This window comes from Narcine bancroftii, chromosome 3 (genome assembly GCF_036971445.1).
Source record: "Narcine bancroftii isolate sNarBan1 chromosome 3, sNarBan1.hap1, whole genome shotgun sequence".
NCBI lineage: Eukaryota > Metazoa > Chordata > Chondrichthyes > Torpediniformes > Narcinidae > Narcine > Narcine bancroftii.
Window position 1 is genome coordinate 125,257,580 of NC_091471.1, and position 18,411 is coordinate 125,275,990.

At 35.8% G+C, this 18,411-nt stretch overlaps 1 protein-coding gene across 2 annotated transcripts in view; it reads left to right on the top strand.

Annotated features, from left to right (window-relative positions):
- ccdc149a (coiled-coil domain containing 149a) overlaps positions 1–18,411 on the top strand; it is a 114,503-nt gene that overhangs the window by 59,896 nt on the left and 36,196 nt on the right. For both annotated transcript variants that reach the window (XM_069922816.1, XM_069922817.1), the window contains exons 3-4: positions 138–176; positions 1,306–1,413. In XM_069922816.1, the coding sequence (XP_069778917.1) occupies positions 138–176; positions 1,306–1,413 (147 nt within the window). The remainder of the gene's footprint in view (positions 1–137; positions 177–1,305; positions 1,414–18,411) is intronic.

The following is an 18,411-nucleotide window of genomic DNA, read 5'->3' on the forward strand; positions in this document are numbered from 1 at the left end:
TGCAAAGAATATAGAGAAATAGGAATAAAGGGGTTATCAATAGCATTTGAACATTGTAGATGAAACATTTGATAGATGTGGCATTTATAATAATTTATGAAAATGTTGATTGTTTCTTTTTTTTTCAAACTTTTTAGGATGGCGATCCTACACTCCCACCAGAAAAACGGAATCAGGTAAGATGGAAGATAATAGAATTGCTTTTGCAAAAATCCAGTCTATTGTGGCGGTAATTCTGTCACATAATTAGATGCAGCACCAATTTTACAAAAGTGAACTAGACACAGCATGCATCAAATGGGAATAAGCCTACCTAGCATTTGAAATAAATACTAGCTGTGATCAAATTTGCTATCATTTGAGCTCCTAGGATCAAATATGAGCAATGCCTGTTTTATTGAATGTCAATGAAAAAAGAACTCTAGGTAGAAAATTGCAAGCTGGATTGCACAGCATCTGAATTTAAATAAGAAAAAAAAGACTGAAGAAACATTCCAATAAATATTTTTTTCAATTTTTAAAGTAAATTAGGATTTTTTTTTAAATACAGGATCCTCCTATTTCAGTCAAAGCAATCAATTGTGAGCCATGCTGTATAAATGGGTTTTTTGCTTTACTCTGGTTAAAGACATAATCTATAATGTGTGGAGGGTAAGGGGTATTTGTGTGTATTTAATGATGATTCTGGCTGATTTACTGATGCTAAATTCTCATGACCCAGTTTGCCAATAATAAGATGTACTTTGGACTCTGCAAACACTCAATTCTCTTTTTCATGGTCATAATGCAAACAAACATGATATTTCATTCTGACCTTAAACGTCTTCGTAGGTATTCATTTTGAATTTAGTTTTACTGGCAGTGGAAGAGGCAACTCTGCACAATCTTAATTGTTATCCCTCATTTACAAGAATTTTACATTCTGTTATTTTATTTTTAATTTGGGCATACAACACGGTAACAGGCCCTTCCAGCTTGTGAGCCAATGCTGCCCACAAATACCCCGTACACTTTTAAACGGTGGCGGGGGAAGAAACCCATAGAAAGAATGTACAACTCCTTCCAGACACTGCCAGATTCAAACCCAGGTTGCTGCCTGCTGTAATAGCATTGGACTAACTGTGGCACCCATGTTTGGTCAGCTATTCCTCTCTGCATCTTGGATTGAATAAATCATATTGCTCTTGACTTTTATGTGTGTGGGGTGGAAAAAAAACCCACTCAAAACCAAACATAAAAAGATTGTCACAAGTGAGCAATTATAGCATGGAAGTAAATTAACTCAAACTACATTTCGTTCCCCAGGCAAACTTGGCACAACTACTGAGTAGTTCTCGAGAGCGGAATAAACAACTCACAGAGGAAATCAAAGAAATGCAGCAGAGACTGACTGAGGCGCAGGGTGATAACAAGGTATAGTTTATGAGGCTGGCTGGTGATGGAAATAAGAGAATCGTGAGTCTCATCTGCTTGAAATAATTCAGGGAGAGGGAAGGAAGCCTTTAATCCACTGTAATAATGGTGAAAATTGGACCTAAATGAAAGTAAAGTTGCGTGAGGGAAGTTTATGTGATTCAAAGGATGAAAAAATAAATAACTGCAGCTCTATAAATGATTGAAGTGTTCCAGCTGACTAGTTTTGGTTATTAGAAGCAGTATGCACCTCAGTCCAATAAACATGCTTATTTACATGTTGGGAACTGTCAGAAATTTACCATCAGTTGCTGGAATATACAAGTGCTTTATGGCTGCACTGTTGTCAGTGCCTTCCTTCAGGTCTGCTTAGCCTTACAGCCCATTTGCATAATTTGGATAACTGACTGAGTGCTGCTCACAATTCTGTTGGAATTTACCTTCTGATGATGTGCCAAAAAAAACTTCCCAGCTTTCTTCTCAGAAGAAGAAATGACTGGAAAAGACAAAAACAAAATCTGAATCACTTTTTATTTTCTGAGTATCAGTCATGGGCAGGTAGTCTCCTGCATTAATTTGGGGTCGCTCCCTTCATCTGCTGCCTGGAATTTGTGGTCAGCTCATGTCCACGTTCCTGATGTGGCACTGGCAGCATTGAAAATCTTTGTCAGAAAATGATCCAATCGATGTAAGGTTTCCAAACTCGATATAACTTAACATTGCAGCTCATTAATTGAATAGAAATTAATTACTCTTATTTCTGTGAAGTGATTGGAGATCATGGACATTTTCACAGTAAGTTATTTCCCTTTTCAGTTATTACAGGCCATTTACTGCTCTCTTTTGGTTTTCCCAGCTTGTCTTATTATAGACCTATCAATGCCTTTGGCAAACTAGGAACTACGAGTATTTGCAACTGAGTACAATTCTAACAATGCTTAGTATTGAAACAAGGCCCATTGGCCTACAGTTTCTGTGCTGAACATGATAACTAGATTCAACTAGCAAAATTGCCCACGTTACATAATCACTCTGTTCCCTGTACATTTATGTGTCTATCTGGAAGCCTCATAAATGGTGGCATTGTATCTGTTTCCACCACCACTCCTGGCAGCCTATTCCAGGCACCTCCCATTGTCTGTGTGAAGAAAACCTGTCTTAAAATCTCTCCTCACCACCACTCCCCCACCCTGGACCTTAAACACATCCTCCAGTATGTGACATGTTTCTCTGTTTTATCTGCTTTTCATAATTTTATAAACTTCTATCCAGTTCACCGGAGGAAACAACCCAAGTTTATCCAACTTCTCCCCATACACATAACCTGAACTATGGTGAGAGCACATGAAATGCCCTGACTCATTTAATAATTCAATCAATTTATCACCTATAACTTTTTTGTTACTTTGTAACTTTTATCTTTCAAGTGCTTTTTCAGTGCTTTGCAGCTACAAAAACCTTTTTGTACCTTGCCAACATTTTAGCCATATTATCTCAATGGTCCTCTTTAATATTCTAATATCTCTATTTACATAACATAGTAAATTATTTTCTTCCTTCTGGAGTTTGCTCTTCTTCCCTCTGTGCTTTTTAAAAAATGTTCTCTTTTAAATTTATTCAACCTTTACAGAGAATTTTGATTTAATATGCATGTTATTTTTCTTTGATTATAAGCATCTGGCAGACTTATTATTTTGAAAACCTTTCATTTTCCCACATGAAGGTCTCTTTCAGTAACACTCACCAGCTTAATATCAGCATGTAGCAGTTGCTACACCCAGAAAACACCACTAGACCTGGTGGGGTTTCCAGTAGGACTGTTTATTTGAATTTCGCGCATGCCCCTTTAAGACCAATGATAGTCACGCCCCATGCAGCGGTGACATCATCACGTGGCCCGAGGCGCGAGCAGTGGCCTAAGCCACGAGGCAGTGAGTGAGACCTGACACCGTCATCTTCTGCAGCTGACCTGCCAGCGTACAGAGATGTGCACTGCCACAAACATTCCTTTCTTTTTCAATATTTTTTATTAACATTGGAATTTCACATCAAAAAATACAGAACAAGGGGGCTTGGCAAGATGGCGTAAAGGCAAGACGTGTATTCCACCTTCTCCCAGCTGGAACATTAAACGCCCGACTTTAAGTTGTTTAAAATTCGTTAAAAATAATATTTTTAATTTTTTAAACAATAGTAAATTACTATGGCAACTAATGTAAAAAAAATCTAAGGCTCAACTTCAAAAGGAATTGCCATTTAAAAGTACGGAGGAATTCAGGCCTACCTTTACAGTGGAATCCTCGGAGTCGATTTTGGCGATTCCTAATGCCCAGAGGTCCCCAGCCCAGCTGATTTTGACACCAGCGCTGACCTTGCTCCCGCAAAATGGCGCTGGCACCTTGGTGAGTTCGGCCGCTGCCGATCCGCGCACACGTGAAGCCATGCACGCGGATGAAACGGTCGACAGGGAGACCCGCGATCTTGCCGGGCGGCCTGGGGATGCGCAGAGTGGTGTCAGAAGATGCTCCAGCGCGCCCCATGGCTTTGCCCAGCCTGTGTGGAGCATTACGGGACCGGGAGCTCTTTGATAAGGTGTGGGCTGCGGGGGAGCTCGGAGTGCCGACGACGGGTGTCCAGACCCACAGCCGCACTGTCAAGGCATCCACACTGACAGAAGAACAGGAATTACTTACCTTTGCAGAATACGTCCAGCAACCTATGAAGGTAAACCTCAAAAAGTGGAATCGGAACCTGGAATGGATTCAGTATTTACAGTTCTGGAAGGGAATGCTTATCAGATGGGTAATATGTCAAAACAAATATCAGATCAAATGAATCAAGGATTTAGGGAGGTGAAAATGAAGATGCATATTTTATGTGAAGAAATGTCAAATATGAAGCAAGATATGAATGTAGTCAAAAGTGACATTAATAGACGTATAAAATCTGTTGATACTGTACAAGAAAATTTTAAGAAAATTGAGACAGCTTTTTTTGAGTGTCAAAGTCAAGTGGAGCGTAATAGAGAAAAAATAGAAAAAGTGGAAGGATCTTTCATAGATTGGGGAATTCAAAAAAGAGACTTATTGAAGAAGATTGATTCTTTGGAAAATCAGAGTCGGAGAAATAATGTGAAGATAGTTGGTCTTCCAGAAGATACTGAAGGCTCTGATCCTATAAAATTCTTTAAATACTGGATCCCAGAAGTTTTGGGTAAAGAGTTCTTTCCTGAAGGTTTGGGTTAGATAGGGCTCATAGAGCTCTGAGAAGAAAACCGCTTCCAGGATAACCACCGAGAGCAGTTTTGATTCGTTGTTTAAAATACGAGGATAGAGAAATGATTTTACATATGGGAGTACAAAAAGAGGGACAAAACCAATCTCCATTAATGGTTCAAAATAGCAGAGTGCTTTTTTATGCTGATTTGAGTCAGGAAGTTATTCGTAGACAGCGAGAATTCAATACGGCTAAAGATGTTCTGTGGCAAAAAGGGTTATAAGTTCGCTTTTCATTACCCTGCAATTTTGAAGGTTTTTTATGGAAACTTTCAATCTCAATTTTTTGAAAATGATCATGAAGCCTTAGTTTTTGCAAACTCCCTGCCATATTTGAGAAGAAATGGTCGTTCTCCGACTTTGTTTCCTAAAAGGAGATTAAATGGAAGTGGAAATGGAAAGAATGGGAAGAATGGAAAGAAAGAAGAAATACAGAATCCTCTTGATATCGAAGATCTGGAGCAATCGTTGGGTGTGGAATTACTGGGTTGAAGATATGGACTACATTTGAATGCGTTTATCTATATAATAAATATGTATCCGGCTTGTGGGGGGGGGGTGGGACGGGTGGATGACACCGAAAACTTTGCAAGTCATCTGCCACCAATGAGTTTCCCACACCCTGATTTTAAGGCAATACTTCCTTTGAGTGTTTTTTTTTGTGTGTGTTGTTTTTTATTTTTGTTTTGCTTTTTTTAAGAGGGTTTTTTCCTCCTTTTTTTTATTTTTGAAGGATTATAAAGGGGAGCATTATTTTATAGAGTTTAATATTTTAGTGTGTGTATTTACTAATAGTTAAAATTATGTTGAATTGAACTTTGCAACTTTTAATGTTCAGGGGTTAAATAATCCAATAAAGAGAAAGCAAGTATTGGCGAATATAAAAAAAGATGAAAATTGATATTGCTTTTTTACAAGAAGCACATTTGACTGAGAAAGAACATTTGAAATTGAAAAGAGACTGGGTTGGTCAAGTTTTTTATTATTTTAATTCTAAAGCAAAAGGAGTAGTGATTTTAATTCATAAGAACTTACCATTTGAATTGGAATATACTGAAGGGAATGCTGGTAGAGTTTTAAGACTTCATTGTAAAATTTTTGTGGAATTTTGGACACTGCTTAATTTATATGCACCCAATACAGATGATGAGCGGTTTATTTCAGAAGCTTTTTTCTTGTTAAATCAGGCTAATGAGAATATTTTAGTGGGTGGTGATTTTAATTGTGTTTTGGATCCTTTATTAGATAGAAATATGAAGAGTATAAGGAAGTCAAAGATGGCAATACAACTTAATGCATTAATGAAAGATTTAAATTTGGTAGATATTTGGAGAAAAGTTAATCCTACAGAGAAAGATTTTTCTTTTTATTCTTCAAGGCATGACTCGTTTTCCAGAATTGATTTATTTTTGGTATCAGTACATCTTCAGGATAGGGTACTGCAAACTGAATATAAAAGTAGAGTTATATAAGATCATTCATTATTATTTTTCTCTTGTGAAAGTTCGGAGATAGTACGTTCGATGTATAGATGGAGGTTTAATACAATGTTATTGAAAAAACCAGAGTTTGTTACCTTTGTTAAAGAGCATATTTCTTTATTTTTGACAGAAAATGTTAATTCTGTAAAGAGTCATTTTGTAGTATGGGATGCTTTAAAAGCTTATTTGAGTAGACAGATCATTAGCTATTCTACGAAAGTTAAGAAACAATATATGGCAGAAAGTTTACAGTTCTAAAATCAGATTGCTGAACTAGAGAAAGATTTTCAGTAAGATATAACAGAAGATTTTAAAAAAGCCATAATAGCGAAGTTAAAATTACATTCTAATACTTTACAAACTTACCAGTTTGAGCACTTAATTAATAGATCTAAACAACATTATTATAAGTTGGGGGAAAGGGCTCACAAGGTACTTGCCTGGCAATTGAAAGCGGAATAGGCGTCTCGGACTATTAATGCTGTTAAGAAGAATTCAATAATCACCTATAAACCTCAGGAAATTAATGACCAGTTTTATTCATTTTATCAAAAATTATATACTTCAGGAAATGTCTAATGTTAAGTCCCCAGGAGATGATGGGTTTCCTGTGGAATTCCATAAACTTTTTTATGATGAATTTTCTAATATGTTTGGGGAAGTGTTAAATCAAGTTACTGAAGATCAGAAGTTACTGGAAACATGTTCAAGTGGTTTAATAACTGTTATCCCAAAGAAAGACAGAGATCCTTTACAGGTATCTTCATATAGACCTATTTCTTTATTGAATGTAGACTATAAAATTATGGTGAAAGTATTAGCTAATAGACTTGCTAAATATTTACCTAAATTAGTACATATTGATCAAACAGGTTTTATTAAGAATAGAAATGCCTCAGATAATATACTTCGATTGCTTACTTTGATCAATGCATATCGGCAGCAACCTAATCATCTTATGGTAGTTGCACTAGATGCCGAAAAAGCTTTTGATAGGGTTGAATGGGACTTTTTACTTAAGGTATTAGAGAAATTTAAATTTGGCCCTTTCTTTATTGGTTGGGTTGAGGCCTTATATATGAATCCAATTGCTAGGGTGGTGACAAATGGACAGACATCTTTACCTTTAAAATTGACTCGATCAACTCGTCAGGGCTGCCCATTGTTGCCAGCCCTATTTGCATTGGCTTTAGAACCATTAGCACAGGCTATTAGACAAAATTAGGATATTAGAGGGATGTGGATTAAGGATGAAGAATATAAAATTAATCTATTTGCAGATGATGTGTTGATATATTTGATAGAGCCTGAGAGATCGTTGAAACAAGTGATATCGAAATGTAGAGAATTGTCGGGATATAAAGTTAACTGGGATAAAAGTGAAATTTTGCCAGTTGGACTAGAAGATTATTCCGAGTTTAAAAATATTACAAAATTAAGATGGACGAATAAAATCAAATACTTAGGTGTGTTTGTGGACAATGACTATCAATCGTTATATCAATTAAATTATGTACCTATATTGAGGCAGATTAAAGCAGACTTAACTAAATGGAAAGATCTCCCATTAACTCTAATTGGACGTGTTAATTGTATTAAGATGAATATCTTTCCTCGAATTCAATATTTATTTCAATCAATACCCTGTTTACTTTCAAAGAGTTTTTTTCAGGATTTGAATAAAGCAGTATGAGAGTTTTTGTGGAAAGGTAAATTAGCTCGAGTAGCATTGCACAAACTTGCTTGGAAATATGCATTGGGTGGCTTACAACTGCCACATTTTCAAAATTATTATGAGGCAGTTCAGTTGAAGCTTATTAGTAAACTGATGAATTTGGATGAACCTCCTAGTTGGGCAAAGGGGGAGATATCATGTCTACCTAGAATGGAGATACATGAATTTATATTCTGTTGGAATTTGATTTTATTACAGGAATATGATATGCCAATACTGAAACATTTATTAAAGATTTGGATTAAAAAAATAAAATTTTAGGGTCGAAAGATAAATGATCAATTTTAACTCCATTATACAATAATCGACTTATTCCTTTTTCAATGTTTAATTGTTATTTAAAGATTTGGAATTCTAAAGGTATAAAGACAATACAGGACTGTTTTGTAGAGGGACAATTTTCTTTCTTTTATCCATTTGAGAGAACGATTTGAAATACCTTTAAATTCTTTATTTGTGTATTATCAGCTTAGGGCTTTGGTAAAAGATAATTACGGTCGAGAGAAAATTACCTACTTTGTTGAAATTTGAATCTTTGACTTCTACTATACCAAAGAAGGGTTATGTTTCAGTTATGTATAATGTCAATATGGATAAACCAGATTGGGAAAAATCTAAACTTAAATGGGAGACTGATTTAGTGTTTACTTTTCCTGAAGATGATTGGGTGAACATGTGTCAGGACAATGTGATTAAATTGACTAATGTAAGATATGGTATGGTCAATTATAATTTTTTACATCAATTATATTTGACCCCGGAAAAGTTTAAAAAAAATGGGTTTGGTAATTCGAATTCTTGCTTTAGAAGTGGTTTATGTACTGGTACTTCTTTACATGCTGTTTGGACTTGTGTGAAAGTCCAACCATTTTGGCAAGAAATTAAAATAGTTTTGGAAAAATTGTATAATTTTAAACTACCTTTGGATCCAATTATTTTTTTGTTTGGAGATATGTATTCATTAAGGGGAATGGGTTTGGATAAAGTTCAAATTGCTTTTATACATTTGGTGTTATCGATAGTGCGGAAATGCATTGCTAGTACTTGGAAAGATGATGTAGAAATTAATATAATATGCTGGCATAATGAATTGAAAGCTTGTATTGTTATGGAAAAAATTACTTATAACTTACATGATAATTATTCTTTTTTTGTTGATAAGTGGTCTCAGTATTTGAAATATATGCAATTGGATGTATTTTGGTTATTAACATTTATTAAAAAAATTTAAAATATATGATTTATATTTTTGGCTCCCCTGAAGGGAGCTAGCTGGAGGGGGGGGAAGGGTTTTTTATTTTTTTTTTAAATTTATGTGTGTTGTGTTTTGTTTTTCTTTATATATAAATCTTTCTAAAATTACTTTGTTTGAATATTTAGATTGTATGTTATATTTTTTACTTATCTTTTAAATAAAGTTTTTTTTAAAAATACAGAACACATGCGGATATATATATTGAAAGTCAAAAAGATACATTCCATTTAAATCATATCATTTCATCCAAGGCACTCCACATTTTAATCAAACAGATTATATTGTATTAATATTTTATAATAAAAAAGGAAAATCTAAATCCACTACCAAGAAAGAAGCAGTTTGGCCAAAAATAAGGAAGACAGAATTTTTATCAGAGTGATTATATTACTTCATTACTCAACAGTTCTACCTTCATAACAAATCAAAGATTATAAAATAATTCAAAAAGGGTCCCCACAGTGTTAGAAAATTTGAATTCAAATCGGAAACTAAGCATCTAATCTCTAAATTTAAACATGACATGACGTCACATAGCTATTGAGCATGATTAGACGGATGACGTCCCTCTATCTGAGCAACACTGTCTGCCTAGCCATAAGAAAAATGAAAGCTAATATATGCAGGTGCTGTTAAAGTTATGTCACTCTCTCCAACAATACCAAATAAAGCAGTTAGGGTATTAGGCTTAAATTTAACTTTAAAATGTGCAGAGAAAGTTTGAAATACTTCAATATTTCTCAAGACTCTGGCATGTCCAAAACATATGAATTAATGCATTTATCTCAACAAAGAGATAAATCTGCATAAAAAGTAGATAGTTTGACTTTGGCCATCTGACCCCAATGGACTACTTTAAATTGTAGGAGTAAGTGGTGAGCACATAAAGAAGAGGCATCAACCAATTTGAAAATTACATTCCAAGTTTCTTCAGGAATTAAAACCTGTAGGTCCTGTACCCAGGCTTTTTAAAATTTTATCTGAGGGAGCCTCTCTTATTCCCAACAACATGTCATAAATGTTAGATATTGAACCATTATGGAATGGTTGTAGATTAAAAATTACATCAATTAAATTCTTATCAGTCCTCTTAGGAAATGTATGTGATTGAGATTGTAAAAAATCTCTAATCTGCAGATAACAAAAAAAATCAGTGTTTGATAGTCTTTATTTAATTGAATGTTGTACAAAGGCAGCAAGACTCCCCTTGTGGCACCCATACTTCTTTCTTTTTTTTTTAATTTTTTTTTTATTTTTCACACCATAAATCACATTAGCCATGATATACACTATTTCTTTTTCACACATATACAGTGACTTTTTCTCCCCCCCCCTCCCTCCTCCCAAGCCACCCCCCCACCCCCCCCTCTCATCCATTTTAGGTATACAATCTAGGTTGCATTAAGCCAGTCAGACAATGTTGTCATTCATCAAAAATACACCAGAAATTCTACTGAGTCCATTCTTTTCTTTCCTTCTCCTTCCATCAACTTAGGTAATGTTTGTCCCCGGTAGGTTTTCGCTATTGTATTTAATGTAAGGCTCCCATACTTGTTTGAATATTTCAATATTATTTCTTAACCTATATGTTATTTTTTCTAATGGAATACATTTATTCATTTAAATTTAGTAGTTTCTTCCTTTTAATTTGGTTATGTATTCCATTAATATTTAAAGTCATATAGTTCAGCGTAGCCCTTTTATATTTTGTTTATCTTCTCTTTCCGTTTTTCCATCATTACCTTTCCTCCTTTTCCATTTCTGTTTTCTTATTTTCAACTCTTTATAAGACAACATTCCTACAACATCCAACATTTTCCTTATTCTCCTATTTCTATCTTATTTATCCCCAATCTCCCCTTCCCCTCCTGAGTTGTCCTTTATCCCTTGTCGGACAACCACATCTCCCCTCTCCATTTGGATTTGCGAATCCACTCGCAAGCGTCAACTGATTTTGCAGTGACCGCTATTTTCCCCCACCCCGCCCCCCCAGAAAAGATTTCACTTTTCATATGTCACAAAGGTCACTCTTTTAATTCCCTCCTTATTCTCTCTATTCCATTACCTTCCCTTATTAATTCTTGTCTATGCTATCTATATTTTCCTCTAAGTACAGATACATTCACGTATGCACATTGTCTCTATTCACTCTTATACCTCTTTACCCGCATACATATCAATCGTGATCATTTTTACTCTCATTACCCGTCTTCATCCCTCAGTCTATTTTTGTCTTTACCCACATACATATCAATCGTGATCATTTTTACTCTCATTACCCGTCTTCCTCCCTCAGTCTATTTTTGTAATTGTTCTGCAAATTTTCGTGCTTCTTCTGGATCCGAGAATAGTCTGTTTTGTTGTCCTGGAATAAATATTTCCAATACCGCTGGATGCTTTAGTATAAATTTATACCCTTTCTTCCATAAAATCGCCTTTGCTGTATTGAACTCTTTTCTCTTCTTTAGGAGTTCAAAACTTATATCTGGATAAATGAAGATTTTTTGCCCTTTATACTCCAGTGGTTTGTTGCCCTCTCTTACTTTTTCCATTGTCTTCTCCAGTACCTTTTCTCTTGTAGTATATCTTAGGAATTTTACTACAATAGATCTTGGTTTTTGTTGTGGTTGTGGTTTAGAGGCCAATACTCTATGTGCCCTTTCTATTTCCATTTCTTGCTGTAGTTCTGGACATCCTAGGGTCTTAGGGATCCACTCTTTTATAAACTCCCTCATATTCTTGCCTTCTTCATCTTCCTTAAGGCCCACTATCTTTATGTTATTTCTTCTGTTATGGTTTTCCATTGTATCTATTTTTTGAGCTAGTAGTTCTTGTGTCTCTTTCGTTTTTTTATTAGATTCCTCCAATTTCTTTTTTAAGTCTTCTACCTCCATTTCTGCTGCTACTGCCCGCTCTTCCATCTTGTCCATTTTCTTTCCCATTTCTGTTAAGGTCATCTCTATTTTATTCATTTTCTCTTCTGTGTTGTTTATTCTTTTTCTTAAATCATTAAATTCCTGTGTTTGCCATTCTTTAAATTACTCCATGTATCCTTTAATAAGAGAAAGTACCTTCTTTATCTTGCCTTTCTTTTCTTCTTCTATTTCACTGTACTCTTCCTCTTCCTCTTCTTCTTCCTCTGGGTTGGCCATCTGTTGTTTCTTTGTTGCCCTTTCCTTCTCTTCTTTCTTGTTTCCATTGTCTTCTGTGGTCTCTTATTGCTGCAGGTGTTCTGCAGCTGTCATTGCCGGCTGTGGAGATCGACTCCCCAGCTGGTCCCCCCTCCCGTCGGTGTGTTTTTTATCATGCGCGGTTGCGCACTTTTACTCGGCTCAGCGAGCCATGTTTGTAGTCCATTATTTACCGACCTGAGGGAGCGGGTTTCTCTCTCCGCAGCGGGCCTCTTCAGACAGGTAAGGCCTTCACCTTTTTCCTCCTTTGTCTTCTCTTCCTCTCTTCTTACCGTTGCTTTCGATTTTTCTTTTTTTGTCACCATCTTCTTTCCACCTTTATACTCACTTTTCTGAAACTTTTATTTCTGTGCCTTTGTGTTTTCCTTTGTTTTTCCCGACTTTTCTGGAGAGGGCTGGAGTTCACCGTCCGGCCACTACTCCATCACGTGACTCCTCCGCACCTATACTTCTTTCTTGATGGCAACAGCAAGAACAGAGCACGTCCTGGATGATGTGGATCTTTGATGATTGCTGCTGCTCTCCAACAGCAGCATTCCACATAGATGTTCTTGACAGTGGGAAGTGTTTTGCCTGTGATGTACTGGGCTGTGTCCACTATCTTTTTGAAGGCTTTCTGTTCATAGATAGTGGTGTCCCCATAGCTGGTCGTGATGCAGCAGGGAGCACACTTCCCACCACACATTTGTAGAAATTTGCCAAGGTTTCTGATGTCATACCAAACCTTCACAATCTCCTGAGGAAGTAGAGGTGCTGATGTGCTTTCTTCATGATGAGATGTTGGGTCTAGGAAAGGTCGTCCAAGAAAGTGACTCCCAGTATTTTAAATTTGCTTATCTCTCCACTTCTGATTCCCCCAATGATCATTCAATCATGCACCTCTTGTTTTCCCTTTTATAAAATCCACAATCAGCTTCTTGGTTTTGGTGACATTGAGTGCAAGGTTGCTGTTGGTACACCATTCAGCCAAGTTTTCAATTTCCTTTCCACAAAAAATTCCTAATCATTAAATTTAGGTCCTTAAAAAATTTGAGCTATATTACAAGGAATGGATTGAAAAAGATATTGAATCCTTTGGAAAATGGTAAATAATTCAATTTATATAAATTAATTAATTTTTTATAAATTTTAATACCCAAATATTTAATTCCATTATCTGACCATTTAAATTTAACAATTTTTTTAACATTGAGTATAATCTCCCTCAACCAAAGGCATAATTTCACTTTTATCCCAATTGATCTTATAACCTGATATTTCACCAAATTCCTTTAATATCATATACAAGGAATGCAAAGAATTTTCAGGATCTTGCAAATAAATCAAAACATCATCAGTAATCTTAACTTCATTGGAATAAAACTTAATTCCTTTAATAGTAATATATTGTCTTCTTATTAATAGTGATAAAGGTTCAATAGCTAAAACAAATAAAGTTAGAGACAAAGGACATCCTTGTCTGGATCTAGTTAATGAAAAATCAGAAGATATTTGTCCATTTATCACCACTTTAGCAGAAGGATTTATATTTAAAGTTTTAATTAACTAATAAACACTGATCCAAATCCAAATTTTTCTAACACCTTAAAATTCCACTCTAATCTATCAAACGCCTTTTTAGCATCTAATGATAAAACTATTCCTAAATCAGATTTCTTCTGAGAAGCATTAATTAAACTAATTAACTTAGTAATATTATCTGCAGAGTACTGTTTTTTAACAAATCCAGATGGATCTAAATGAATTAAATTTGGAAAATATTTATCGAATTAAGTTGGAAATTCGAATTAGCAGGTTTACAGCTTCCACATTTTCAAAATTATTATGAAGCTGTGCAGTTGAAATTTATTAATGGAATGTTTGATTTAAATAAATCTTTAACATGGGATAATATAGAATTAACTAAAATAGATGAAAATTTTACATTAGAATTTATTTATAAATGGAACACCAAATTATTAATTGGCTACAATGACCCACCTATATTGAAACATTTAATTGAATTATGGAATAAAATAGATTATGAAATAGGTGGGAAAGGTAAGATTTCACATAAAACAGCATTATATCAAAATAAACTTTTTCCTTTTACTATTAATAATCAATTTTTAAAGATATGGAGTCAATTGGAGATTAGAGCAATAGATGATTGTTTTGAAGCTGGTCCTTTTATTTCTTTTCAATGAATGAAAGAAAAATATAATGTTCCAAATAATACCTTTTTTTTGTTATTATCAAGTTAATGCCTTTTTAATTGATAAATTAGTTCAAAGTTTAAGATTACCTAGACAATCTGAGTTAGAAATTTTACTTACTAAAGGAGATATTAATAAATTTATTTCAGAAATGTAAAATCAAGATTAAAGTGGAAAATGATTTAGATAGAACAATAGATCAAGATGATTGCAGAATGTTCTGTAAAGATAATATATGATTAAAATTATTAATGTAAGAAATAGATTTAGTGCAATACAATTTTTTGCATCAATTATACTTAACATCTCATAAATTGAAAAGATTTAATTTCTTCAGAATTATGTTTTAGATGTCATAAAGAAGTAGGTTCCTTTTTTCATTCAAATTAGACTATTTTTAGAGAAAGAATTAAATGTTCAACTTCTATTAGACACCAATGTTACTTTTAGTAGGAAATATTAAAATATTCAGTTTAAAATTAAGGCTTGCGATTGCCTTTAGCTGTTCCAAGGAAGTGTGTAGCTATTACTTGGAAGACTGATATATACTTGGGGTTGCAAAGATGGCATACTGAAATTAGATCTTGTATTCCTCTTGAAAAAATAGCATAATTACGATAAATATCACTCTTTTTTGAAAATATAGAGCCCATATTTACAACAAGTTGGTTTGAAAATTTAAACTCTCAATAGCTTGCCCTTATTGTCGTCCTCGGTTCCATGGTGGTTGATCAGAATTTAGATATTCATTGATAATCTCTTTACTTCTTTCTTTCTTACTTTGGGTTGTTTGGGAGGGAGGTGGAGGAAATGGTAGGGAGGGAGGATTTATTGTTTATATACCACATGTATTGCCTTATATGCATAATTCGTTATTAATTGAATGTATTGTGGTTTTAAATTTTTAAATAAATTAGTTTTTAAAATTTCAATTTCCCTCCTGTATACTGACTCATCATCCCTTTTTATACCACCCTCTACCATGATACTGCCAGCAAATTTGTAGATAGTGTGTTATCATACCAAGACACACAATCATAGAGCAGGGGGCCAAGAACACAGCCCTGTGGTGCTCTGATACTGATGGAGATTGTGGAGGAGATGTTCTTACTAATCCTCACTGATTGGAGTTTATTGCACCAATTAAGAACTTGTTTGACTCGTTTTCTCTGGTGCAGGAACAGGGAGCCTGGAATCTGGGATTGGAAAGGCAGACAATGAGCCCTGGGAATGGCTGAGAGACATTGGAAGTGGGAATGGGTTGGATGATCAAGCCTGCTGCCTTAAGGACTGATATTGCAGAATATGCAAGTTTTGCAATATTGCAATTTTGGGGATCTTCCAATAAATTTAGTAAAAATATTGTTTAAAATAAAATAAACCAATCCACTCTTCTTATCTCAATTCTGGTCAGTGACTCCATTCAAACAAATGGAGCCATGCTCTTTAAGGATAAAGCTGAGGATCCAAATATGAAGTGAATTCACCCCCAGAGCCCAGTAAGGCTGACTTCTGTCACAGAATAAGTGCAGAGACCAGCTATTGAGGGGGAAGTCAGATGTACTGACATCCAAACTATATTATGTTCTTGACTCCTGTTGTGCATTGGTGTTGATGTCATTATCACACTGACACTTGAAGGAGAGCTTGGTGGCAGGTCTCTTCTGAACCGCCAGCATTAATAAGAATGTTTTAGCTCATTACTTTGTGCCAATCTGTGTTACTACACCAGGACATGATTAATGCTTCAAGTGGATCGGGAAGGAAATATTTGTAACTTTTTATAAATCTCTTCACTTAAAACAGGAAATTCAGTGATAAACATTTCCTGTCATTAAAACATTTAAGTCTGGATAGAATAACTGTTGAATTGTGGATAGGAATGGAGAACATCATCTTTCTTTCTCTTACTCCAGTTAGCATTAGATGAGAAATAATGCCAGTTTATTATTATTAATGCAGGGGAATGCATGTCCTTGGGAAATAAAATCACTTATTTCCAATTGTCACCTGCATAAAAGACAAAGGCAATGATGCACCGATGGGAAATGGTGTGGTCATTATTAACACAGAGGTGGGATGGGTTTGTGGGTGGTAGAGACACAACATATGGCAGAGAGTAGATGGTTTTGTTAAGCATATTCATTTGAGGTTTCTTGTCCTTTGTGCATGTAATTGAAGATGACGTAAATATGCTTTGCATTCAAATTCTCAATTGGGAGATATGCAGAATTTTTTTAAACTCAGAGAATAATGGATGTGTGGAATGGGCTTCCAGGAGTCAAGGTGGAAGCAGATATAATAGTGGCATTTAAGAGGGTTTTTGACAGAAAATGAATGCAAAAGGAGTGGAGAGATATCTATCTTGTGCATGAACAGTTTAAGTTTGAGTTGGACATCATAACCAACACAAATGTGGGCCAAAGGGCCTGTGGGTTCAGCTTTATCTTGTTCGACAAACTTACGGGAATTCTTTGAGGATATATTGAGCATAGTAGATAGAGGGAAAGAGGTGGAAGTTAATTACTTGGATTTCCAGAAGGGATTTGATAAGTGCCACATGATATATTAGCATGGATAGATGATTAGTTAACCAATAGAAAGCAGAGAGTTGGGATACATGGTGTTTTTCTAATTGGCAATCAGTGATGAGCAGTGTGCTGCAGGGGTCGGTATTGGCCCAGAACTGTTCACGACATATATATTAATGATCTAGAAGAGGGGGCTGTATATACTGTATCTAAGTTTGCTGATGACTCTAAATTGAGTGGAAAAGCAAATTGTGCAGAGGATATGGAGAGTCAGCAGAGAGATATAGATAAGTTACTTCCAAAAAGGCGCTATTAGTGCCTTTGGGAGACTACACAAAAGAGTCTGGAAAAACAACCAACTGAAAAACCTCACAAAGATTAGCGTATACAGAGCCGTTGTCATACCCACACTCCTGTTCGGCTCCGAATCATGGGTCCTCTACCGGCATCACCTACGGCTCCTAGAACGCTTCCACCAGCGTTGTCTCCGCTCCATCCTCAACATTCATTGGAGCGACTTTATCCCTAACATCGAAATATTCGAGATGGCAGAGGCCGACAGCAACAAATCCATGCTGCTGAAGATCCAACTGCGCTGGGCAGGTCACGTCTCCAGAATGGAGGTCCATCGCCTTTCCAAGATCGTGTTATATGGCGAGCTCTCCACTGGCCACCGTGACAGAGGTGCACCAAAGAAGAGGTACAAGGACTGCCTAAAGAAATCTCTTGGTGCCTGCCCCATTGACCACCGCAAGTGGGCTGATCTCGCCTCCAACCATGCATCTTGGCGCCTCACAGTTCGGCGGGCAGCAACCTCCTTTGAAGAAGACCGCAGAGCCCACCTCACTGACAAAAGACAAAGGAGGAAAAGCCCAACACCCAACCCCAACCAACCAATTTTCCCCTGCAACCGCTGCAACCGTGTCTGCCTGTCCCGCATCGGACTTGTCAGCCACAAACGAGCCTGCAGCTGACATGGACATTACCCCTCCATAAATCTTCGTCCGCGAAGCCAAGCCAAAGAATAGATAGGTTAAGTGAATGGGCAAGGGTCTGGCAAATAGAGTACAATGATGGTAAATGTGAGTTTATTCATTTTGGAAGGATAAATTGAAGATCAGATTATTACTTAAATGGCAAGCAATTGCAGCCTGCTGCTGTGTAGAGGTTTGGTTCTTCTGGAGCATGAATTGAAAAAGATTAGTTTGCTGGTGCAGCAGGCTATCAAGAAGGCAAATGAAATATTGCCTTAATTGCTAGAGAAATTGAGTTAGAAGCAGGGAGGCTATTCTGCAACTGTACAGGGCACTGGTGAGGCCGCATTTGGAGTATTGC